This window comes from Phyllostomus discolor, chromosome 2 (genome assembly GCF_004126475.2).
Source record: "Phyllostomus discolor isolate MPI-MPIP mPhyDis1 chromosome 2, mPhyDis1.pri.v3, whole genome shotgun sequence".
NCBI classification, from domain to species: domain Eukaryota; kingdom Metazoa; phylum Chordata; class Mammalia; order Chiroptera; family Phyllostomidae; genus Phyllostomus; species Phyllostomus discolor.
In genome coordinates, this window is record NC_040904.2 from 195,532,556 (window position 1) to 195,557,009 (window position 24,454).

The 24,454-nt window shown below is 51.9% G+C and overlaps 1 protein-coding gene across 4 annotated transcripts; it reads left to right on the forward strand.

Moving 5' to 3' along the window:
- Window positions 1–348: 348 nt before the first annotated feature.
- On the forward strand, window positions 349–23,950 carry SCNN1A (sodium channel epithelial 1 subunit alpha). 4 transcript variants are annotated; one of them, XM_036017327.1, is made up of 15 exons: window positions 349–714; window positions 1,085–1,186; window positions 2,509–2,635; window positions 2,817–3,177; window positions 12,093–12,369; window positions 13,231–13,424; window positions 17,283–17,386; window positions 17,787–17,950; window positions 18,426–18,524; window positions 18,770–18,887; window positions 21,500–21,578; window positions 21,716–21,773; window positions 21,915–21,970; window positions 22,128–22,203; window positions 22,562–23,950. In XM_036017327.1, exons 1-15 carry the CDS (start codon window positions 676–678, stop codon window positions 22,940–22,942), a joined length of 2,235 nt encoding a protein of 744 aa, XP_035873220.1. In that variant the 5' UTR covers window positions 349–675; the 3' UTR covers window positions 22,943–23,950. The 4 variants fall into 4 exon arrangements, with proteins under 4 accessions (XP_035873220.1, XP_028387699.2, XP_028387700.1 ...); XM_028531898.2 differs by lacking the exons at window positions 349–714; window positions 1,085–1,186 and adding an exon at window positions 1,214–1,465 and having other exon boundaries at window positions 22,562–22,942; XM_028531899.2 differs by lacking the exons at window positions 349–714; window positions 1,085–1,186; window positions 2,509–2,635 and adding an exon at window positions 1,215–1,465 and having other exon boundaries at window positions 22,562–23,943.
- Window positions 23,951–24,454: the final 504 nt, after the last annotated feature.

The following is a 24,454-nucleotide window of genomic DNA, read 5'->3' on the forward strand; positions in this document are numbered from 1 at the left end:
TGGAAGAGGCAGGGAGGAGTCTCTCAGAACATCTGAGATCAAACAGGCAGGGTGCTGCTATCCCATTTGTAGGTAGGATCGTCCCTAGTTTAAGAACCTCCATCAAGGGAGAATGGAGCTTCTAGGGGTGTCTGGGCCTCATGGGGAGGTGGGCAGTATAGAGAGCTTTTTGACCGAGCCAGGGAAATAATCCAGGACCAGATTGCTGATGAATTCACGGACTCTGTGTGAGTGTATAAACCTTCCTGGCTTTCAAAACCAGGTCCAGAGGAGCCCTGATTCCCCGGGAGTCTGTGGCTAGTCTGTCTCAGGAAGTAAATGGCAAAAGCCCTAAGTAGACAACCTCAGAGAAGAAGAATTCTAATTCTGTTTTCACTTGTCTGCTATTTTGTTTTGTGTCCTCATAAAACTGGCTTATCTCGGTGCAGGGTCAGTTTATTCGTCTGGAAAGTGAAGAAAAAGCCAACTTTTCCCTTTCCAGGTGGGTGTCCCCAGCAGGCATCAGAGGAAGCAACGGGACTGGGTTTGGCCTGGTTGACAGTAGCTCTCACTTTAAGAGGCCACAAGAGACTGTCCAGACAGAAAACAACAAGCTGTACTGTGAGCCTGGAGTTCCCTGCTTCCCTCTTCTTTGGCTGCTAAAGTCTTTGTTGTTCCTCACAAGACCTAACTGAGATGTCACCTCCTCCAGGAAGTCTTCCTGAGTCTTTCCAGGTTAGTGTCTCTCCCTCCCTCCCCAGTCTCACTGAGCACTGGGCTTTTATCTCTGCCACTGGAATCCTTATCTTACTCTCTTCTTCCATCAGCCTATATCGATGTGCCTATGCTGGGCTCATCGTAGAGACACCTGTGCCTGCTCCTCTGAGGAGGCCACGCTGGCCTGCCTGCTGAGGGTCTGCAAGTGTCCAACCTCTGGCTGTCACAAGGGGCCTGAGCTGTGTGGACCCTGTTTTGGGGCCTGGTTCTCGGACCCTTCCCTCTCTGCTTGCTCACCGCTTGGTCCTTCACCCTTTATGCTGGATTAAGTTTGGGGACGAGACTTTGGAGGCAAAGTCCCTACCAATGAGTTTTTCCTTCCTTCCAGGACTGGTGCAGACTTGGGCCTGCCTGCCCTCTTCCTCCCGGACACCCAGTGCTGCCCACATCCCCCCCTGCCCCCTCGGTGCCTGCTGTCCCTGGGCTCCTGGTCTGTGCCTAAGTGCCCCTGCCCGTCCCCTGCCTGCCTCTCAGTGCCCACATTCCTGCAACCCCGTGACCACAACTGGGGACATTACACCACATTCCTGGCCGGGCAGCCAATGGTGTAAAAAAGAACAGAATGTCCTAGGGCCCCGCCTAGCCCCCAGCTTCACCTGGGCCCCTCCCTGGCCTGGACAAGGTGGGGGGTTATGTTGACGTGTCAGGAAGGAAGAGGATGAAACCAGGAGGGAGAGACCGAAGGGTGCTTCGTGCTGAGTATCAGGAGGTACTCCCGCTAAAATCCTCTCCGTGACCTGTGGGGTGAGGCTGACCTGTGGGTGCCCTTGCCCTGCCCTTCCACGGAGGGCACCTAGCTCCTCCTGGAAGCCCACATGGGGCTCCCTCTGCTTGCTGTCCTGTAGGGGAGGGGACAGTCCCTTTGGGGCTGGCCCCCTCCTCTTCACCTTCCCTTCATTCTCCCCTCTGTTCACTCTCCCAGGCCTTCATTCTGTCCTCCTCCAGCTATCTCCCTTTTTCTGCCTTTCCTGTTCTCCAGGTCTCCCCACCTTAGTCTCACTCATCCTGGCTTGTCCTTTTTCCTTGTTTTGCCCTCCTGTCTTTGTGTTCAGGATCCTTCTCCCTGCTCAAGCTCTCTGGCTCTTACCTGCCATTCTGTTTCCCAGGTTCCTTGCCTGTCAGCTTCCTGTCACTCCCCCAGCCCTGACTCTTCTTGGGGCTCTCCTGCCATCCTCTCCAGTCCCAGAACTCCCGGGTCACCTGTCCTCAGGAGCCCTCCTCCTTTCGGGGAACTTTCAGCTCAGACTCCTCCTCTGACCCTCCCCCTACCCTGCTCACCTTTAATTGAGATGCTAATGAGGCTTCTGTTGCTTCCACCCCTGGCCGGCAGGCGGGCTCCCCGGCCAGCCTCCACACCTGTCAGGTGAGGGGGAGGAGGGGTTCAGCTGCCAGATTCAACTAGAAAGGAACCAGTCCCAGTCCAGCCACAACTTGGGAGTAGGGAGCAGGTGGCAGCCGGGACTTCTGGAGCCCTGTAGTCCCTGGGGCTGAGGGAGTCAAGACACAGCCCAGGACCAGGGCCTGAGAGTGGAGGAGACAGCCCAGACTGAGAAGAGAAAAGTGGGGAGGAAGAAGAAGAGAGGCAGGATCAGGCAGCCTGGCACACAGAGGGGCCAGGCAAGAAAGAAGAGTGTCCAGAAAGAGGCCCAAGAGAAAGAAGCAGAAGGCAGAGAGAGAGGGAGGAAGGGTGGAGCGAGAGCAAGAGCGCGCCAAGACACAGGGATACCAAGAACGAGACTGACTACTAAGCAGAGGCTGATGGCTGTGGAGGCAAAAAGGGAGGTGCTGGGACTGAAACCAAAAGGTGACCTTATCAGAGAAGCAGAGGAGAGGCCACTCCAGGGAAGCCCAGCCCCAGCTCTGGTCCTGACTCCAGCAGGTCAGCTGGCTCCTGGGCAGGTGGAGGGAGGGAGGCGTGGGAGAAAGTGAGCTCAGGGTGGGATGTGGGCATGGCCTGGAGCAGTCTCTCTCCGGGGTCAGACTGATGGGCGCGGGCACTTGCAGCCCAGAGCTCTGCCCTGACCCTGACCCTGACCCTCACCCTCCACAACCCACTCAAGGGCTCATGAAGGGAGACAAGTGTGAGGAGCCAGGGCCGGATTCCGAACCCGAGGGGCCCCAGCAGCCCACGGAGGAGGAGGAGGCCCTGATCGAGTTCCACCGATCCTATCGAGACCTCTTCGAGTTCTTCTGCAACAACACCACCATCCATGGCGCCATCCGCCTGGTGTGCTCCCAGCACAACCGCATGAAGACGGCCTTCTGGGCTGTGCTCTGGCTCTGCACCTTCGGCATGATGTACTGGCAGTTCGCTCTGCTGTTCGAAGAGTATTTTAGCTACCCCGTCAGCCTCAACATCAACATCAACTCTGACAAGCTTGTCTTCCCTGCCGTGACCGTCTGCACCCTCAATCCCTACAGGTCAGTTGGGCCCTCCGCCACTTCCCGGTGCCTGGAAGTGTGGCGCAGAGGGTGTGGAGGTGGAGGTGCCGCTGGGCAGGCAGAGCCTCAGACCTAGGGGTGGAAGGCAATGCTGTCCCAAAGCAGGCCTCCCTTTGGGCCACATTAGGAGTTCCCCACTCTGTGGGCTGGTAGCACAGTCCGGTGGAGCCCTCCTGGTGCCCATGGCTTACCCAGAGTGTGGTTGTTGAACCAACAGTGTCTTTCTCCTCCCTTCCTCCCACAAGTGGGAGCGGGTGCTGATGAGGTCAACTGGTCACTTCCTAAAGGGCAGGGTGGAGTTCATCCCCGCCTTTTCCCAGAGTGAGAGGAGAGCAAAGAACATTAGCCTTCTTCCCCAGAGAAGAACCTGTCTCAGGTGCTGTGGTGGTGGGTGGTGGCAGCTGGCAGGCGCTAGACCCTGCTATGTCAGCCTTGGGTTAGAAGGGGATTTTTTTTTTTGGAGAAAGCAAAATGAGGGATGGTGGCAAAGCCATGGGGAGCCTTGAGGCTGGGGGTGGAGGGTTACAGGACCAGAAGGAGAATGGGAGGGGGTAGTTGTTCCCCTGTTCCCTTGTCCAGCCGGCCCCCCCAAAGACCCGGGTGAAAATGGGGAGGTGACCCTTGCTGGGCTGCACAGTTCGCCTGCCCAGGAGCCTCACTTCCAAGTGCTCGAGTGTGTCCTGAAGTTCTGGGTTTCACCAGTGCTCTGCCAACTTTTGGTCCAGAAGCCAGAGCGGGTGGTAAACTATAGAGAAGAAAGGAGGATGGGGCTAGGTGTTTGTTTCTCCCTTGTACTTGTGGTCACTCGGTCATGCGACACCATGAGAACCCCTGCTGCAAGCAAGACACAGTGCTAGGCACCTGGCAGATGGACGTATTAATAGTTCATACGGTCTTCACTGAAGGCCAGGTGATTTGCCAGGTACCGGGGGAGAAAAAGCAAGACAGAAGAGCTAGGCGTATAAACAAATGCCTGCCGCACACTGTGCTAATGACAATAAACCATTGTGTGACGTACAGCCTCTGTTTTCAAGAAGTGTAAGATTTATGAGTGTATGCATCCGCGATTGTGTGAGTGTGTGTGTGGGTGAGCAAACACATCGGGTATGCGTGCAGTGGAGGATTGGGATTGGTCACATATTAGGGGTGTAGGTCCCCCTTATATTCTCTTGTGTCCAAAGATGTGTCTTGGGCTAGGAAGTGTCAGATGTCCTGTCCTGTAGAGGAAAAACGGCCAGGCCGTCGGACTGACTAGCCTGCATGTAATGTCCAGGATAAGGGACCATTTACACACCTACAGGCCTCTCTTTTAATTCTTCCGACAGTCCTCCCAAGTAGGTCTATTAATGTCCCATTTTGCATGTGAGCAAACTGAGGCAAAAAGAGACAAGTCACAAGGTCACAGATCTAGAGGCTGAGCTGTGACTTACCCTCTGCTTGCCTGATCGTAAACCTCTGCCTCCTCTTAATACCGAAGACACGGGATGTGGAAAAAATGGAGTTTCCTACAAGGTGTTTACGTCTCATTTCCTGGTTCTCTCCTATTCCTCCCTTCCGCCTCCCTTCTCTTGCCTGGGTGGCCCCTGGCTTTGCCCCTCTTCTCCCTGAACCCCTGTGGCTCTCCTGCCCTAATCTCTCCCCCACTTTCCCCACCCCTCCTCCTCTCTGGCCTTAGTGGAGAGCAGGGAGGGAAGGGCTGGCAGGCAGGAGGGACAACAGACAGGGGAGTAGATGTTCAACACATATTGCGGTTGAAAGGTGTGGGTGAGAAATGGAGAGGGCAGGCGTGAATCTGTCGAGGCCTGCGCCTTTTCAAAGGTTCCGCTGGGTGCAGGCCCTGGACAGTCCAGGAAAAAGCCACAGAGGGTGGAAACCAGAGTGCCTGCCTCCAGGTGCCCAAAGGCTAGGAGACAGGCATCCGCACGGGAAGAATTGCTCCTGCACGACAGGCTGCGGCGGCGGCACTTAGTGGAGGGCGCCCAGGAAGGGAGGGGAGTCAGGGAAAGTGCCTTAGTCTAGGGGAAGGTTATTGAACACCTCCTATGAGATCGACTCTGCTCTGGGTGCTTTATAAGCACTGTCTCATTGAGTCCTGACAAGTCCATGGAGGCAGGCTTTTTTATTTCCAAACTGCAGGTGAGGAAATGGAGGTGAAATAATTGAGCAAGGTCACACAGCAAATAACCCAACAGCAGCAACAACAATAGCTAAAACTTAGATAGTCTTATGTGCCAGACAAATTCTACATTAATGAGATTACCTAATCCTCACAACAGACCTCTGAAGTAGGTACCAGTTTACCCCCACTTTATAGACGAGAAAACTGAGGCTCAGAGAGGTTAAGTTACTTGCCCAAGTTCACGCAGGTAGCAGGTGGTTACCTTGGGGTGAAAAAATAACCTCCCATCCCCGGAAGCCGGTGCCTCCCATATCAAGCAGCTGAGTAACACGCCAAGTGTGTTTGATTTCAAAGCCCTTTCTCCCGTTGTGCTTTAAGGCGGGGCCAGGCAGAGGTGTCCAGTGTTGCGGGGAGGCTGGTGAGAGCTCCTGGGGAAGAGCAGTGGTAACAGGAGGGGTCAGGAGTACAGGAGGGAGGGGTCCAGGGCTGTTGGTCTGTGTTCAGGGAGAGAGGCAGGGGTACGTGGTAGTTTAGTGCAGCCTGGTGGGTAGTGACCCAGGTGTGAATCATGGGGTGGTGGGTGCCGGAGGCAGAAGTGAGATGAATGACTCCTACAGGGGAAGCAGAGAGGAGGTGGACGTCAGTGGTTGAAATAACTGGAATGAGGCGAAGTCAGACCAGGGATGCCCACTTACTGGCAGCTGGGTGGGGCCAGCCCAGGGGGAGGAAGGAGAAGGTGCAGGGTTCTGGGCTGGCTGCTCTGTAACTTCAGGGATAAAGGCTAAAGACCCAGCACACTAAGCAAGGAAGTTCTAAGAATCCAGTATGAAGGGTCAGCCACTGTCCCTTTCTTTCTGGCCAACAGAGGGCTTTGTTCACCCGAGAGAGGGCCAGTCATGTTCACAGCTACAGAAAACAGCCCAAGAACATAATTTTCATCCAGTTCTGGGAAGGATTTAGGCTTGGCCTATGGAAGGACTCGAGGTTCTTAACAACGTCAGAGGCAATGGAATCTTCCTTCCCAGAGACGGCAGAGCAGGAGGCATGGCAGCAGGATGGGGTGAGGACAGGGGCAGCTTCCCCAAGTGAGAAGCGGCAGGGAGGGAGGGAAGGGATCTGAGCTGGTTCTTCCGGTCAGTAACCCTGGTGGGACGACCCTGCGCTTTCTGCAGGATCTGGAAACCAGGCTTTGAGGTAGCAGGCCCAACAGGGACAGGAAACCCAGACCCTTAGAGCTGACTCCTCCCACTGTCCCCACAGCAATGAACTCCTTTTAGTGCCAGAAACCTCACTACCTCTGGGGAGACCGCCGTTAGAAAGTTCTTCCTTAGTTAAAGCTGCAGTTGACCTCATGATAGTGTCCACCCCTCTGGTCCTGGTTCTGTCTCTTTGAAGCCACCCTAAAGGCCTCTCCTCCTCCGGCCCACGGCTAGCCATGTGGTGCGTCCAGGAGGGCAGTAACTGTGTTGCACCTTGCGAGGTTCCTTATCGTATTCTGATCCTCGTAACTGGCTTGTTAGATAAGGAGGGAAATATCACCCCAGAGTCAGATGAGAAAGTGGAGGCTGTGAGAGCCCAAAGGCTTTGCCAAGATCACCCAGCTGGTGAGTGGAGGGGTCAGAACTGGAATCTGGTCTTGGGCTCCACTTTTGTTAAGACCAGAGTCTCACAGTAGATGAGTGGCAGGCAGGACTCCTGTGTTTCCGTGGCTTTTTCTCCTCCAGTCACAGTAATAATAACAGTAATGAAAATAAAAACAGCAGCAGCTGTACAGTACCTACCCTGCCAGGCAGGTGTTTTTCACACTCATTTCACCCTCATGCCAACCTGACGCAGCAGGTACTATTAATACTCCCGTTTTACAGATGACAAAACAGAGGCACAGAGGATAAGCAACTTCTCCAAGGTTAACTGTCTAACAAGAGATAAGACTATGAGCCTGAGATGATGATTAGAACTTAGTTCCTGTGTCTTTCCCTGGATAAAATGATGTCTATAGCTCTCACCACCCTGACCTTCTGTCTTTTGAATAGTCATTGGTTTATGAACATCTATTGCTCTTAAAATGAAGTCATTTTAAGTCAGGGCTTAAATGGGCTTAAGTCAGCCCTTAAGCCAGGGCTGACTTCCACATGTGATCTGAGAGATCACAACCAACTCTAGAGGGGCCACTGTGGAGGGAGCGTGTCTCCCAATCTGGGAGACTGGTTAGCGGTGCTGAGATGTGGAGGAGAATGGAGCTGGGGAAGGGGCCAAAGAAAGGGAAGTCAAGACTTCCAGGTGGTCCTTGGAGGAAGGAGGGAGTGGGTTAAGTCCCCAGATACACACTGGCAGGGGAGGAAGCTGGTGAGTTTCCAGCAGCCAGCTCTGTTGAGTATGTCCAGAATGCTGGCTGAGGATGCTCACCCAGGGGCCTTCTGGTGGGTGGGTGTGTGGGATGAGGGTTTGGGCAAATCCCAAGGCTGCCTGGTGAGCATGGGCTCTCCTGTGCAAGGAGGCCATCCAGGGGAAAGAGGGAGAAAGGAGGAGGAGACACAGATGGAGAACAGGGTATCAGTCCCCGAGTTTCCCAGTGTCCCCAACCCTGCCAGTCTGTCCTTATCAGAGAAAATGGGCTGGAGGGGAGGTGGGCAGCGGCAGGAAAAGATTTTGTTGCCCAATCTCATGTGTTTCCGAGCCCAGAGGCAGAACGGTGAAAAAAGTTGGGGCCGTGGAGTTGGGAAAGCCTGGGTTCACATCTTGTTTCTGGTACCTCCTCGCCGAGTGACCGTGGAGGAAATTGCCAAGTTAATGGGCCTATTCCCTCAACAATAAAATGGAGATAGTAATGCCTGCCTGATGGAACTGTGCAAGTGTTCACTCCGCCCACCCCCAATACAGGGCTTCCTGCCACAGCAGATGAGAGTGAAGGTAGTGATCGTGACCTGGGTAGGAGGTCAAGGTTAGAAGGGCTGGACTGTCTTGCTGAAGCCCCCTTGTCAGCATTCTGCCCGCTCGGCCCTGACCTCTTGTTTGCCAGAGTCCTCCTGCTTGTAGGACATGATCTGATACAGTCAGTGGGTTTTACTCATGGGCAGTTTTTTAGCCCCAGGTGTCAGCTGAAAGGGCAGGAGAGGTTTCTTCATTGAAGGGGTGATATGGGAATACTTCTTTCTGCCTCAAGCCAAAACAGGGGAGAGAGGTAGACATTGGGGACCAATAGCATTCTGTATGGAGCCTGGCCTCTCCTGGGGGCCTTGTTACAGGTGGGAGTCGAGGGGGTGATCACCAAAGGCCTCTCTGGAAGAAGCAGGGGGGAGCTGAACATGAGAAGGGCCACTGAAGGGAGAGCTTGGCATAGGGACAGCCTGGGCCTCAATGGGGAAGAGAGATGTGGCTAGAGAAGCATTGGACCCTTTGGAGCTGGTGAGGAGAGTGAGGGAGGTGTAGGAGGCAGAAGAGGGACACAGAGGGACATGAGACAGCCTGGGATGGGGCGGGGGCGGGTGAAAAGGGAGGCCCGGCCAGAGATGTGGTAGCTCATGTTGTGGAGATAACTCCGGCCAAGTTGGGGCATGCAAATTCTTACAATGTGGTTATGAGAAAGATACTTCAGTTTCTTGGGCTTCAGGGTCCTGTCTGTGTCTTCCTGATATTTGGGGGCCTCTTCACTTTGTGTCACTGACTGTTTTCTCATTTAACACTCTGAGAGCTTCATGCGCAGGCAGGTCTAGTGTTGGGCCCATTTTACAGATGAGAAAATAGGTTGGATTCAGAAAGTTTACCTACCAACATCACACAGCTAGAAAGTGTGCGACCAGAACACCAGGGCCCAGATCCAGCCAACTAACTCTGGCGTTCCTTCTGGGGTACCTTGCCAACTTCCTAAAATAGCCAGAGCTAACAGGGACATGGTGGGGGGTATTGTGGCGGTTTAGAGTGCTTTCTGACCTGCTTCCTGATTGCATGGCCTTGAACAAGTCACCTGCCTCCGGATTTTTACCTGTAAGAGGGAATAGTAATAGCGATGGCTATTAGTATGCTGAATTACACTGAAGGTTAAATTAAATAATGCACATTCTCCTATCACAATGCCTGGCTATAGCAAGTGCTCAGTAAATACTAGCTATTCTAGCCATTCTTTTAATTACGAATAACAAACAAACCTCTCAGACTATCAAACACACACCTTCCACCTGAGCTGCCTTTTCTGCTATGAGAGGATGAGGGGCAGCTGGAGCTGCTCCCTGAGGCCCAGCCAGCTAGACCTTTGTGAGGGAGGGGGAGGTGGAGCCAAGGGGAGGAGGACTGTGAGGATGTGGACTAGACAGTGTTCATAGTGGCACAGTAGGACCCCCTGGGGCTCTTGTATAAAAAAAAAAACAAACAAACCCAAAAACCAACCAAACAAAAAACTTATTTGGGTTCCACCCCTTCCCATTAAACCTGAAAACTGAACCTCTGGCGAGTGGAGCCCTGCCTTGGTGTCTGACTTCTTTGGGGCATAACTTACATACGATAAAATGCATGGCTCTTAGGTGGTCAGTGAGGTTTGATAATTTAGATATTGGACATTTCCATTACCTGGTGTCCCTTTGCAATCAATTCTTTTCCCTCTCCACATTCATTTTCTGACTTTTATCCCATCAGCTAGTTTGATCTGTTCTGTTCTTAGACTTCATATAAATGGAGTAACAATGTGAATTTTTTTGTTTGTGTGTCTGGCTTATTTTGCTCAACTTAATGTGTCTGAAGTTCTCCCATGTTTTTCGCCTGTATCAGTTTCTCTCTCTCTCTTTTTTTTTCTGCTGAGTGGTATTCATGGACATTAGTGGTGTTTAAAGCATTTGGCTGTTATACATAAAAATGTTATGAACATTCATGTACAAGTCCTTCTGTTTTCATTGCTCTTGGGTAAATAGCTACAAGTGGAATTGGGTAAAATACCCAGAAGAGAAATTGCTGGGTCATAAGGTAGATTCATGTGTAACTTTATAAGTAACCACCAAGCGGTCCTCCAATCAGTTGTACCATTTTAGACTCCCGCCAGCAGCAATTCCACTGCTCCACAATCTCATCAACATTTGATGTTGGCAGTCTTTTAGTTTTAACCTTTCCAATGCCTGTTAAATTGTATCTCATTATGGTTTTAATTTGCATTTCCCTGAGGACTAATTATGTTGAGCAAGTTTTCACGTGGTATGACCATTTATTTATTTTGTGGGGTTCATTTTAAACATGATTTGTCTCTTTATTTGTAAGAGGTCTTTATATATTCAGGAGGAGTTCTTCTTTAGATATTTATTCCAAAAAAGTTTTGCCTACCTGAAGGTCATGAAGCTATACTCTAGGTTTTCTTTTTGTGTCTTTATGGTTCTGAATTTTATGTTTAGGTCTATGATCCTTCTTGACTTAATTTTTGTGTATGGACTGAGGCGGAGGTTGAGGTTCATTTTTTTTTCCGGTACAGTATACAAATTGCTCCAGCACCATCTGTTAAAAAGATTATTTTGCTCATGGAATTGAATTGGTGCTTTGGTAAAAAATCAGTTGATCATATATGTGTGAGTTTATTTCTGGACTTAATTCTGTTCTATTGATCTATTGTCTATTCTTAAGTATGACACTGTTTCGATTACTGTGGTTTTATAGAAAGTCATAAAGTCAGGTAGAGTAAGTACTCCAACTTTGTTCTTCTTTTCTAAAATTGTTTTGGGCATTCTAAAATCTTTCCGTTTCTGTATAAATCTTAGAACAAACTTGTCAATTTCTTTAAAAAAATGTTTGTTGAAGTTTTGATAGAAAGTGTGTTGAATCTAAAGATCAATTTGGGAGACACCTTAGCACCACTGAGTTTTTGATCCATAACCATCTATAGCTCTCCATTTATTTTGGTCTTTGATCTCACTCAGCAAGATTTTCAGTTTAGCAGTCTTGCACATAAGTTTATTCCTAGTTTTTGATGTTGATTATGTTATTTAATATGTTTCTGTGATTTCATTTCCCAATTTTTGTTGCTAGTGTGTATAAATAGAATTAATTTCTGTATATTGTGATTGTATCCTGTAACCTTGTTTATTAATTAGTTCTGTTATTAATTAGTTACGTGTGTGTGTTGTTTTGGTGGGTTCTATCCTCAAGGCCCTGCTACTGTGGAATTTTATGATAGAGATTGTAAGTGGACCGGTATTGAGAAGTCGGAATGTGATGATACTAGACAGTGTTTAACTTAGAGAGTTTGGGCCCCACCCAGAACTCATTAAAATGGAATCCTGGTTGGAGGGAGGGTAGTGCGCTGTATTGGTATTTTTTTGTTTTTTGAAGTTCTACGGTAGAAGTGCAGATGAGAACCCCTGCTTTAGAAAGTGTCGGTGGCAGACAGGCCCAAAGGCCACGCTCCCCTGAGATCAGAGCGGGATGACTTGCGCACCGCGGGTCCACCGCAGGTCCGTGGGAGTGTATGGGCCCAGGTCAAGGCCACCCCTTCTCCGCCTTGGGAAAGGGCACACAAGTTCCGGGTTCCCGTCTAGGCAAGGGCGAGTGGGAGGGGAGCGCCTGACTGACAGGCGCCTCCTGCCTCTCCCTTTCGACAAACAGGCCACAGCACGCAATAAATGCCGTCACCGCCGGGGTTCACTGTCGCCTCCACTAACCCCCAAGAGCACACCTGTCTCCCCCTACACACAGCCCCTCCTGCCTCGCCAGTTTCAAACGGGAAAACTGAGGTCCACAGGGGCCAGGCATTCGCGCGCGCGGCTGCCCCCTAGTCTGACCCTTTTCCCATCCACCCTTCCAGGTACCCGCAAATTAAAGGGGAGCTGGAGGAACTGGACCACATCACCGAACAGACGCTCTACGACTTGTACAAATACAACTTCAACACCACCGGGACCCACCCCCGCGGCCGTCGCGACCTCCGCGACCTCTGGGGGCCCCTGTTGCATCCCTTGCAACGCCTGCGCGACCCAGCGTCGCCCCCAGCGGCCCGCAGAGCCCGCAGCCACGCCGCCTCCAGCATGCAGGACAACAACCCGCAAGTGAACTGGAAGGACTGGAAGATCGGCTTCAAGCTGGTGAGGCCCCGCCCACCGGCCCGAGGGGCGCAGCCCGGCCTTTCCGGTTCCACCCACGCCCTGGACCCCTCTCTCTTTCCTGAACCTGCTCCCCGCCCCCTACCCCGCTGCGTCGCCCACTTCTGAGGCGGGACCTCCTCCGCTTGCTGGCATAATTAATTAATTCATTACTACAGTTTGAAAAATAAAATGGAATAACAGCTCTCTGTGCGTCAGCTTGTGGGGGGTCTCTCCCCTCTGGAGGCGTCTGGGGAAGTGGTTACGTGGCCAGGAGTCAAATCTGTGGGGAAGGCACCTTTCTGAATCGCAGTTCCCGCTGGTGGGACACATTTGGGAATCTGCAGTGTGATGGGGAACCCGGGTTCTGCAAGCCTAAGGCAGAGAGTAAGGAGACAGTGGAGAGGGAGACCTGGATGTTATTTTAATTAAAAAAGAGAGTAAGTGGAAGTGGGAGAGCACCAGAGGGAAGAAGAGAAGCCCTGTTTGGTGAGAGTGGGCCGTACTCCCAGGAGACCAAGAGTTCTCGCTGCGGCTCTGTCGCTGGGACAGACCTCTTGGTCCCCCCTCAGTCATCCCATCAGTGCAATGAGGAGAAGAATCCTTGCTCCACCCTCCTGCAGAGACTGTAGAAATGAGAGCTGATGGTCTCCTCAGCCTCCCACTTCCTTAATCCCATGCCCTCCTGGTCCACTCTGCATCCGGCTTCTGCTTCTCTTTGTCTTCTGATCTGGTCAGCTTCTGGCTCCCCGACCCCTGCCTATGCGTCCTCGGGACCCCAAACCACTCATTCCTTGATCTTGACCCTGCCCTGCCACCTGACGCCTGCGGTTGGCCCTTTGACATTCTGGTCCCTGTGTGCAGTGCAACCAGAACAAATCCGACTGCTTCTATCAGACCTACTCATCCGGGGTGGATGCCGTGAGGGAGTGGTACCGCTTCCACTACATCAACATTCTGTCGAGACTGCCAAACAACTTCACATCCCTGGAGGAGGACAATAAGCTGGGCAACTTCATCTTCAGCTGCCGCTTCAACCAGGCCACCTGCAGCCAGGCGTGAGTGTGTCCTGCCTGGGTTTGGGTTCCCCACGGGCTCTCCTTCTCAGAGCCAGCCTGAGGCCCAGCAGGAGAGGCACCCCGGAAATGCTTGTTGACTAAATAAATGCCTGCACAGAGAAGGGGACACATGGAGCTCAGGTCCACACCTCTGCCCCACGGATCATTCTGCAGGACTTCTGCTTCTCCCTGCAGGGCTGGGTCTGACTGAGGTAGTCTCATATGGCTGCCCTGGGAAGGTTAGGGTTGAGGTCCAGCTTTGAGAAACCAAGAGCTGGAAGCATGGTTCCCTGTCTGTCTAAGGCCTCTTTCTCACTAGGATCAAACTCAAAAGTGCCTGGAAGGTCATCTGGTTCCATCCTCCACTTTCTCAGATGAGGCAGGCAGTAGTGGGGTGGAAATAGCGTGGATTGAGTGAGGGATTAAACCTGAGTTCCTGCTCTGGTTCTGTTACCTCCTGGCCGGGTAATTCTGGGCATTTCAAATCACTCTTCAGAGACTTTTTCTTTCTTTGTAAAATGGGCTGAAAATGAGATTTATTCAAGTTCATTCAACAAATGTTTTTGACTGTCTAGGCTATGTGCTAGTCACTGGTGTATGCATCTGGGATACATCAAAGAAAATATACACTGCCCTTGCTGGTGTGGCTCAGTGGACTGTGCACCAGCCTGTGAACCAAAGGGTTGCCAGTTTGACTCCCAGTCAGAGCTCATGCCTGGGTTGCAGGCCTGGTCCCCAGTAGGGGGAGCTCAAGAGGCAACCACACACTGATGTTTCGTTCCCATTCTCCCTCCCTTCCCCACTCTAAAAATAAATAAATAAAATCTTTAAAAAACATATGCCCTTTTGGCACTTTTACTCCAGTGACAAAGATGGTGATAACATTCATCTCCAAGTGCATGAAATGACAAATTCGAGGGTACTGTGAAGATTGAAGGGTTTTATTACTCTGTATTCAAACAGGAGAAGTGACTTGTCCTAGGCCACCAGGTCAGTCCTAGCTTAAGGGTTCCTCCTGCCAGGCATTCTTTCTGTTACGATTCCTGTTACAATGTCCTTGCAAAGAGGTCATGGCCGCTGCCAGCTCTCTGAGGGCTGGGAGAGGCTAAGAGTAAGGGAGGTTTCCTTCTGTAGCCTCTGGCCCTTCCATCCCCTCCCTGATTCTGGTCCTTGATTTTCGGGTGCCATCTCCCTGCCTCTGCCTGGCTGAGGAAGGGAGTCCAGGCAGCCTATCCACTCTACGGGGAGCCCTTCCCTCCCATGTTGATGCTAAATGGCAGCAGGGCCAAGTGTCACCTGCTTCTGCCTCCACCCTCCACCTGGCACACACACTCTGCCCAGCACACAATTTCGTTCCCTATTCTTTGTGTTTGTTTAAGGACAGGATCTACCAGCTGGGAAGTGAGACAGTAACAACACCTGAACCCGGGTCAGCTCACACTCGCCACCAAGTCTCTGTCACCTTCCCCACTGATCCTTCCACTCTGCCTGCCCCGTGCTCCTACCTCCTATCAATGGACAGTCCGTGTTCATCTCAGTCTTGATGCTTAGGTCACTTCCTTATCTCAGAGCCTCATTATTTCTCACCTGGGTTCTTACTTCACCCCCCCTCTCCCACCGCCCCAAGTTGTCTTTCTGCCTCAAAATCCTCTCTTCATTCTGTAATCACAGGAAGCTTCATACTTCACTGTTCTTACTTCATTTCACTGTGCTTAACTGTCCCAATTAGTCGTGTTTAATACCCGTCAACATCTCTCATGGCCTTCAGAATCAAGTTGAAGCTCTTTATCATGTCTTTCCTACCCAACTCTTTTCCCTTATGTCCAACACCATTTCCTCTTCTCTCTATAATCTTTCCTTTAAAATCAAATGTATTGAGATATAATTTATATACTGTAAAACTCATCCTTTTAATATATACTATTCAATGTTTTTTTTTGTATATTCACAGAATTGTACATTCATTACCACTAATTTAAGGACATTTTCCTCACTCCAGAAAGAAACCCTGTATCCATGAGCAGTCGCTTCCTAGTCCCTCCCGTCCTCCAAGCCCTGGGAATCACTAGTCTACTTTCTGTCTCTATAGGTTTTCCTGCTGGGGACATTTCCTATACAGGTAGCATATAGTATGTGTGCTTTTGCATCTGGCTGCTTTCACTTGGCGCAGTGTCTTCAAGGTGCATCCACGTTGCAGCGTGTGTCAGTACTTCATTCCTTTCTGTGGCTGAATAATATTCCATTATATGGCTCTACCACGCTTTGTTTGTCTGTTCCTCAGTTGATGGACTTTTAGGTCCTTTTCATTTTTTGGCTAGTGTCAATAATGCTGCTATGAATATTCCTGTACAAGTTTTTGTACAGATGTGGTTTTATTTCTCCTAGGTATATACCTAGAAGTGGAATTGCTGGGTCACAAGGTAACTCTACATTTAACATGTTGAGGAACTGCCAGGCTGTTTGCAAGCGGCTGTGCCATTTCTCATTCCCACCTGCAGCGTATGAGAGTTCTGAATTCTTTACATTGTCCGTTTGTTATGGTCTGTCCTTTTTACTTTAGCCATCTTGGTGAATCCCTGTAATCTTAATAGTAAACGTACAGAGCTCTTACTATGTGCTAAGCACTGTTCTAAGTGTCATTGAACCCTCACAGCACCCCTGTGAGGCAAGTAGTATCAGTATCCCCATTTTACAGACAAGGAAATTGCAATACAGAGAGGTACAGTGACTTCTTTGGTCCCACAGCTAATGCTTGTTAGGAATCAAACCCAAGTATTTTAGTTCTGGAGTCTGCTCTTCACCATCACGTCATACCGCCTCTCGTATATTCTTATACTGTCCTTAGTGTGTATCTCTTTGTATCTGTTTTTGCAAAATGTGTATGTAATATAGTGCTGTGTTATATATTTCATTTCACCTCTTGTGGGTTTTTTTTTTTTTTTTACTAAGCTCTCTTTCTAAGATCCATCCATGTTGCTCCACCTGCTCTAGAGCTGCTTGCTGCATAGAGTCCCTGGTCTGCATCCATCACACAGTACCTGTCCCCTCTCCCACTGAGCAGGACTCCAGGCCCTTCGGGATGTCCTCTCCTTACTTTCATAGCCTCCTCTTCGGTCCCTGCCTGAATCCAGCCTTTGCTCTGGCAATGTTGTCTTTCTGGCACTTCCCCAAAGGTGCACCAATATTTCCCACCTCTGCATCTTTGTTCTCCAAGGACAATGGAATATGCCAGATCATCTAGTTCCAATCTCCTTATTTTACAGGTAACGAGAATAAGCTTAGAAAAAATTACTTTCTCAGAGCCATGCAACCAGAACCTTACTCACTTCTGTCCTGGAATCTAATCTTCCTCCTCTCAGCGCCATGCTCACCACATGTCTTACTCTCGCCTCTAACCCTGTTCCCTTCCATTTCTTTCATTCAATCATTAACAACCATTTACTGTCTCCTGTGTGCCAAGAACTATGCAGTTAACCCAGAGATGATACAGAGATGAGTGGGATGTGGCTCCAACCCTCAAAGAGATCACAATCCAAATGGCGAAATGTGAGAAACAAGGGGCACTGCACGAGTCTTCATAATGCAACACGGTGACCTAAGGGAGGTCACAGGGCCCGTTAGGTCACATGGCCTGCTGGGAGGAACCTGGGCTGGAAGGTGGATGACTTGAGATTGAGCCCTGAGTTTGTCATTGCTGTGTGTGCTCTAGCTTCCTCTTTTGTGATGGAATGATGCCTTTGCCGGCTGTTGGTTAGCACATAGTAGGTGATCAAGGAACAAAGGGTGCTGAAACTCCCTCTCTCCCTGACCTCTTACACTTTCCTCTGTGACCCTTTCCTCTCTCTTGCTCCTGAATAGGAATTACTCTCACTTCCACCACCCAATATATGGAAACTGCTACACTTTCAACAGCGAGAACAACTCTAACCTCTGGATGTCTTCTATGCCCGGGATCAACAATGGTGAGCAGCTCCCCACACCCTCAGCCCCTGACCTCTGCCTCAGCCCTTCCTATTGCCCCACCCGCCCACATTTACCCTCCTTGAGCTTGTATCCTAGAGATGCCCTGCACCTCTGGGCCCCAGCATAGCATGCCTATCTCAGTCCCGGAAGGAGTCCTCACTGTTCTTTCTCCACTACGGGAACCACATCGTCTACTCCAGGTGTGACAGGAATCCTGTCCCAGTCCTTCCAGCCTGCCCCCAGAATCCAGCTCAGGGGTTGTTGCCACATCCATTTGTAGGTCTTCCTGTTTTGCTCTACATGGAGCATTAGGAACTGGGCAGGGAGGGAGGGTGGGTTTCCATCTCCTAATGCTTTTCCAAGATGTTCCTCCCACTCTGCTCCCTCTACGTGTTCTAGGTCTGTCCCTGACTCTGCGCACAGAGCAGAATGACTTCATCCCGCTGCTGTCCACGGTGACTGGGGCCAGGGTAATGGTGCATGGGCAGGGCGAGCCTGCCTTCATGGATGACGGTGGCTTTAACTTGCGGCCTGGGATAGAGACCTCCATCAGCATGAGGAAGGCAAGAATGCTGCTTGGGAGGCCTGGGAGGAGAGCACTAGATTGATGAGGGGCAAGGAAGAGGGTATGGGGGACGGACCGGACAGCCAGAAGGCTCAGAATGGGGGTCATGCAGGCTGGCCCTTGAGCATGTGGAGGTCTACAGGAGCAGGAATTAGGGGGGCCAGGGAGCTGGCAGAGTGGACATCAGAAGGTAGGGACCAGAGGAGTGGACCTTGGATGAGAGTACAGAGAAGGGGTTTAGGACATGCTTAGGATTGCAGGGGATGCTGTGAGCCCAGTGCCCTTGAAGGCAGCACTGAGATGGACACTGGGGGACACAGCGAGCATGTGTGGAAGTGGGGAGGCAGACAGGAGAGGCTGGCAGGGTAGGAGATGCAACCTGAGACTGAGAGAAGACAGAGAATTCCGGAAGAGGTCTGGGCCACTTTCTCTGGCCTCTGACCTCTGCCTTCTTGGTGTGTGTGCGTTCACAGGAAGCGCTGGACAGACTTGGGGGCGACTATGGCGACTGCACCAAAAACGGCAGCGACGTCCAAGTCAAGAACCTTTATAATTCCAAGTACACACAGCAGGTGAGGCCAGTCTGTTTCTATGGCAACCATCTCCTAGGCCTGCACTGTTGGTCAGTCAAAATTGGGGTGAGTGTGTGAGTGTGTGTGTGTGTGTGTGTGTGTGTGAAGGAGTGAGGGGACCAGTGGAAAGAGAGATGGAGGGACAGTGCAGAGAATTGTGTGTCCTTCCCTTCCCTGCCTCTTCTGGGCTGTCGCGGGGGAGATCAAGCCTGAACCCCCTTCCCCTCCCCTCTCCTTTCCTCCAGGTGTGCATTCACTCTTGCTTCCAGGAGAGCATGGTCAAGGAGTGTGGCTGTGCCTACATCTTCTATCCGCGGCCCGACAATGTGGAGTACTGTGACTACAGGAAGCATGATTCCTGGGGTGAGAGTCCAGGAGGGCACCCCTGGCCTGCCCCTGGGACCCAGGACTCCCCCCGGGGACCCAGGACTCCCCCGGGAGCCCTCTCCTCTCAGCGACCTCTGTCTGTGGGGCCGCTTCCAGCTCCCACGGCCCCGATTCATGTTCTCTGTCTCTTGTTTTCCAGTCCTTGGACTCGCCTCGCTGCAATTTCCCCTCACTATCTCTGTTCTTGCCTCACAGTTTCTCTCTTTCTGTTTTGACTTCTGTATGTTTGCAAAGGAATGGCCCCATTTAAAAATAACTCGCAGCATAAGGAAGGAAGAGCACGTGAGGCAAATCTCCCTGTTCTGCACCAGGCCTGCTGAGGTTTCAGCGCACGCAGTGCCCACAGCCTCCTGGTCTCACTCCTCAAGGCCCTGGGCCAGGTGTGGGATAACTCGCTGCCTGCAAGGAGAAAATACTAGAAGTTAAATGTGTCTCTGTCATTTCCTTACACCTTCCAGTCATGTCTGTTTTATAATGTACACAATGTGTCAATTCAGTAGTAGCCAGTATACACTTTATAAACCAAATACATATATTAGAGTTGCTTATTTAAGAAGTTTTTACCTTCGGGAGGACACAATCAAAAAACTCTGGAGAGCCCTGGAGTCTCCTCCTTATCCTTATCCTGGTCTAGGAGTAGACAAACCCCTTTTTCTTTCCACCCCAGCTGGGTTATTCAGCGGGGAAGCTGTGCGCCAGGAAGCTGGGAGAGAGAAAATCCTCAACAAGAAACTGTGGAAAACAGAAGGGTGGCCTTCCTGGTGCACATGCTCTTAAGTGTCCCAGCCGGCTAGTCCTGGGAGTCCCTTCCTCCTGGTTCCCTGGGACCAGCTCCCCCCGCCCCCAGGGGGTGGGTGGCTCCCATAGCTAGGGGACACAAGCCTTCACACCTCTCAGGGGACGAGCCTCTGTCTGGGCTCTGCCTGTGCTGGTCTTTCCGCCTTCTTCCTTCCCTGGGTCTGCTTGACACAGCCCTCTCCCCTGCCTGTACTTTTGCAGTCTGTGGCCTCCCTTCCTGTTTCTCTGAACTTAGAAGATCATAGTGCATCAGAGCTGCAGGGAAACGCAGAGGCCCTCTGGCCTCACCTTCTCCTTTCTCCTGTCAGATAAACAAGCTGACACCCAAAGGCGAGGTGTGACGTCCCAGGAAGCCCGGGCGTGACTCCCTGACCACTGCTCCCTCTGCCCCCAAATGATGATTTCTAAGTGGTTGTCAGTTTGAGGAAGAACCCTGAGAGAAAAAAAAAAATACTGATTGTTGAGAAGCTGTGGGGATGAGAGAGAGGAACTAGGCTGAAAACTCAGTGTGCTGTTTCCCAAGGACCGCTCACCCCTTGGAGAAGAGGGCCCCGCTGCGTCCCAGCCCTGCTCACTGAAGACCCCCAGCCCTGGCTGACTGAGGAGTTTGGGTCGGGAATGAAGGAGGACTCCCGGAGTGGGTGGCGGAGGGTAGCAGGAGAACAGAATGACCTTACTTAGACCTTGGCAAATGGGGCAGAGAGTGAATCTATAGGCCCCTTGTTCTTTTTTTTTTTTTAAAAAAAAAACAGCCTTATTGAGATAATTCAACCCATTTCAAGTGTTCAGTTCAATCTCAGTATAGTTTAGGTTTTAGGATAGTCCTGGAGTTGTACCACAGTGGCCTCATGGATTTTAGAGCATTACATTTGGAACATCTTACCACTCCAAACAGAAACTTTGTACCTATTAGCACTTGTCAAGTTCCCCATTCCCTGGACCCACCATCCCCTTGTCCTTCTCCCATCTTCCCCCCCACCCCCTACCCCCTACCCCCCACCCCCCCTACCCTCAGCCAAGCACTAGTCTCCTTTCTGTCTCTATATTTGCCTGTTCCCCCCATTTTGTACAAATGGGGTCATATGACATATGGTCCTTTGTGGTTTTCAGGGTTCATCCACCTTGTAGCGTGTGTGAGAACTTCATTCCTCTCTATGGCTGAATAGTGTTCCACTGTATGGAAATATCACCTTCGTGTATCCCTTCATCAGTTGAGGGGCATTTGGGTTTTCCACCACTTTTGACTGTTGTGCCTGTGAATATCTGTGTACAAGTTTTTGTGTGAATGTAGGTTTTGAAGTCTCCTGGGCATATACCTAGGAGTGGAATTTCTGGGTCAGACCATAGCTCTGTGTTTAAAAGTTTGAGGAACTGCTCTCCCGAGTGGCCGTACCATCTTACATTCTCAGCTGCGATCTAGGAGGTTCCAGTTTCTCTACAGCCACGCTTGCCATTGCCTTTTTTTTCAATTGTTGCCATCCTAAGGGTATGAAGCGTTATCTCAAGGTGGTCTAATCTCAATATTTTACAATTATTCCTGTTTTTCTTTTTGACTTTTTAAATTTTTGTCCAAATTTGACACATCTTTACATAGGTGTATCCCTTCCCCTCCCCGCCCCCAGGTTGGCTTAATTTCTCAAACAGTTTTTGGTGCAACCACACGGTAGACATCACTGTGATCTATTTAATACTCTGGTGAAGGGGGCGCCAGGCAGCTTGAGAGACCTCTGGGCTGTGGGGTGGGGAAGGTTGAGGCGCTCCAGGAAAACGACGCCTCTCCGCGCCCACAGGCTACTGCTACTACAAGCTCCAGGACGCCTTCTCCTCCGATCGCCTGGGCTGTTTCAGCAAGTGCCGGAAGCCGTGCAGGTGAGTGTCCCCTTCCCCTGGAGCCCCGGTCGGGTGGGCAGGCAGCTGGCCGCTTGCCTGGGTAGAAGACTCAGCGGAGCCTTTGTGTGGGAAAGCCCCGCCCCCATCACTGAGTGCCTTTCTCCATCCACTCCCAGCGTGACCAGCTACGAGCTCTCTGCGGGTTACTCACGATGGCCCTCGGTGACATCCCAGGTAAAGTGGGGAAAGGGAACAAAAGGGGACGTGTGTGTGACACTGTGGTCTTCTCTGGGCGTATGTGTGTGGGTGTGCTTGAACAGCCCTGCAGTCTGGAGAGTATGAGGTGATGCCCTGGACACCCCAATTCTTTCCCAGGACTGGATCTTCCAGATGCTATCCTTGCAGAACAACTACACCATCAAAAACAAAAGGTCAGTCCTGCCCTGGCCGCAGCCCCAGGGAAGGAATCCTTGGGCGGGAAACAGATCTGGAAAGAAAACCGATACAGTTGATTGGTGGAGGGCGTTTGTGAGTGTCGGAGAAGTTAACCCTCTGCCGTTTCTTCCCATTTTCTCCCCCACGCCAAAGAAATGGAGTTGCCAAACTCAATATCTTCTTCAAGGAACTGAACTACAAAACCAATTCTGAGTCTCCTTCTGTCACTGTACGTGCTGCCTCAGTGCGCCTGTGGTTTTCTGGGGGCGCGGGGCTTAAGTGGGCAGCTGTCAGGGAAAACAAGGGGGTGCCTCTGGGGGGCCAGAGTGTCTGGGCCTTGAAGGTAGGGCCTGGGGAAAGGGGCAAGGAGTGAGGGCGAGGGCGAGAGGGTTGGAAGAAGGGGCGCTTGGCTGGGGGACGAAGTCTCTTGGGGTAGGGGGAAGGAAGGGTGTGTGAGGTTGGGTATGACTTGGACAGAAGAGGTCCAGGGGGACCACTGAGAGGCTGAGAGGAGTGGCCAGAGGCCTCAGGTGAGGAGGGGTGGGGCTCCTGTGCCCCGGTGGTCAGTGTGCCTTTCTCCTTCCCAGATGGTCACCCTCCTGTCCAACCTGGGCAGCCAGTGGAGCCTGTGGTTCGGCTCCTCGGTGCTGTCTGTGGTGGAGATGGCTGAGTTCATCTTCGACCTCATGGTCATTACATTCCTCATGCTGCTCCGGAGGTTCAGAAGCCGATACTGGTCTCCAGGCCGAGGGGCCAGAGGTGCCCAGGAGGTGGCCTCCACTCCAGCTTCCTCCCTCCCTTCCCGTTTTCGCCCCTGTCCCTGCTCCCCCAGCTCATCTCTGCCAAGCTCTGATGCTTCTGGAACCCTGGCCGCCCCTCCACCTGCCTATGCCTCCCTGGGCCCCTGCCCAGCTCCACCCAGCTTGGCAGGGGCCAGCAACTCTGCCTTCACTGTGGAGGAGCCCTGAGAGGGAAGGCGAGTGGCAGCCCCCAAGGCAGCTTCCCCTGGTGGGTGGGGACTAGCCTCTGCAGGATGAGAGAATGTTTGGGGCTTGCTCTCAGAGCTGCCCCAACTGCCTTTGGCGTGGGGGAGGGAGGCAGGACGGGTTAGGGGCTGCAGAAATGGCTGGGGACAGGGGCCACGGAGGCTGGCCAGAATTGCCTTGGCTCCTGCCCAGTACCCCGGTCCTGCCTCTGGAACACTCTGGTTTCCTCACCCAAGTGCAGATAAATCTCCTCTTCCTTGGGATCAGCCAAGTCCGACTTGGAGCTTTGACAGAGAACTTCCCTAGGAAACAACTGATGACCAGAAAAAACAAACAAGAGCACACAAAGGCATGCCCAGGCTTCCTGCCCAAAGATGGCTGAAGCCAGCCCCCAACTGACCGGGCCACACTGCCGTCCAGGGACACAGACGTTTGCTTCTCTTCTTGAACTTGGGTGGGGAAGCCCACCCAAAAGCCCCTGTACTTAGTTCTTGGGCAATTCCCCTTCCCTGACTCCCCAGAGCAGGGGCTGGAGCAGGCCAGAGTAGAAAAGGCGGACCATTCCCAGTTGGCCTCGGGACTCTTCCAGCCTCGTCGACGCCGTGCCCCACAGAGCCCTGTGTCCTTCATACCTCTCCTGGTGGGCTCACACTGTTCCGTAAACCTGGAAGCTTTCTCTGCCGTTGACTGGAGAACTCCAATGCATCCCCTAGAACTCTACTCAGACACCACCACTTCTACGAAGGCCTCTGCCCCATCTTGTCTTCCCCAGAACTGACCACTCCCCGCTCGCCTGGACTCCCGTGGCACACCACCATGTCTGTGGGCGCGCTGACTTGCACTCCACCTTCTTGTTCATTTGTGTCTGCCTCCCCAACTAGACTGTGAGCTCCTTGTGGTCAGGGACTGTTGTTCACTTATGTAACCTCAGGGTCTAGCCCAATGTCCCACTTGGAGCAAGCAGGCAGGCACTCAATAAATATTTGTTGCGTGCAGAATGCCCGGAGAGCTGGACGGGGTGTCCTGAAGAGGGTGGGGAGTGGGCGTGAGTACCCGGGTCTCTGTTCATACTCCCAGGAGGGCCCCGGGTGGTGGTGGGGGAGGCAGACTCCTACACCCCTTGGCTTCACCGTGGAAATGACCATTCTTCAGGGACCTTAGGAAGAGACAAACTGTCCTGCTGGTTCCTCCATGGACGTAGTGCTGTGCATCTGCGGTGCGTCCGTGACCACGTTAGGGTGGCAGGGCGCAGACAGGGGCGCTCCCCTCAGGAGACCTACTAGGCAGTGCTTGGGATAACCTGCCCCCTACCCCTGTGCATTGTCTAAACTTCCTTTTCCTTCCCAACTTGAGTGATCATCAGTAATCCTCCACTCCATTCGCTGAGCACCCACGACTCACCACCTAGCTGCTACAGAACATCCTCATCTGCCCACCTCCCCAATCAGCTGCCTGGTGGTGGAGGGGGATGAAACTCAGGCCACCTTTTCCTGG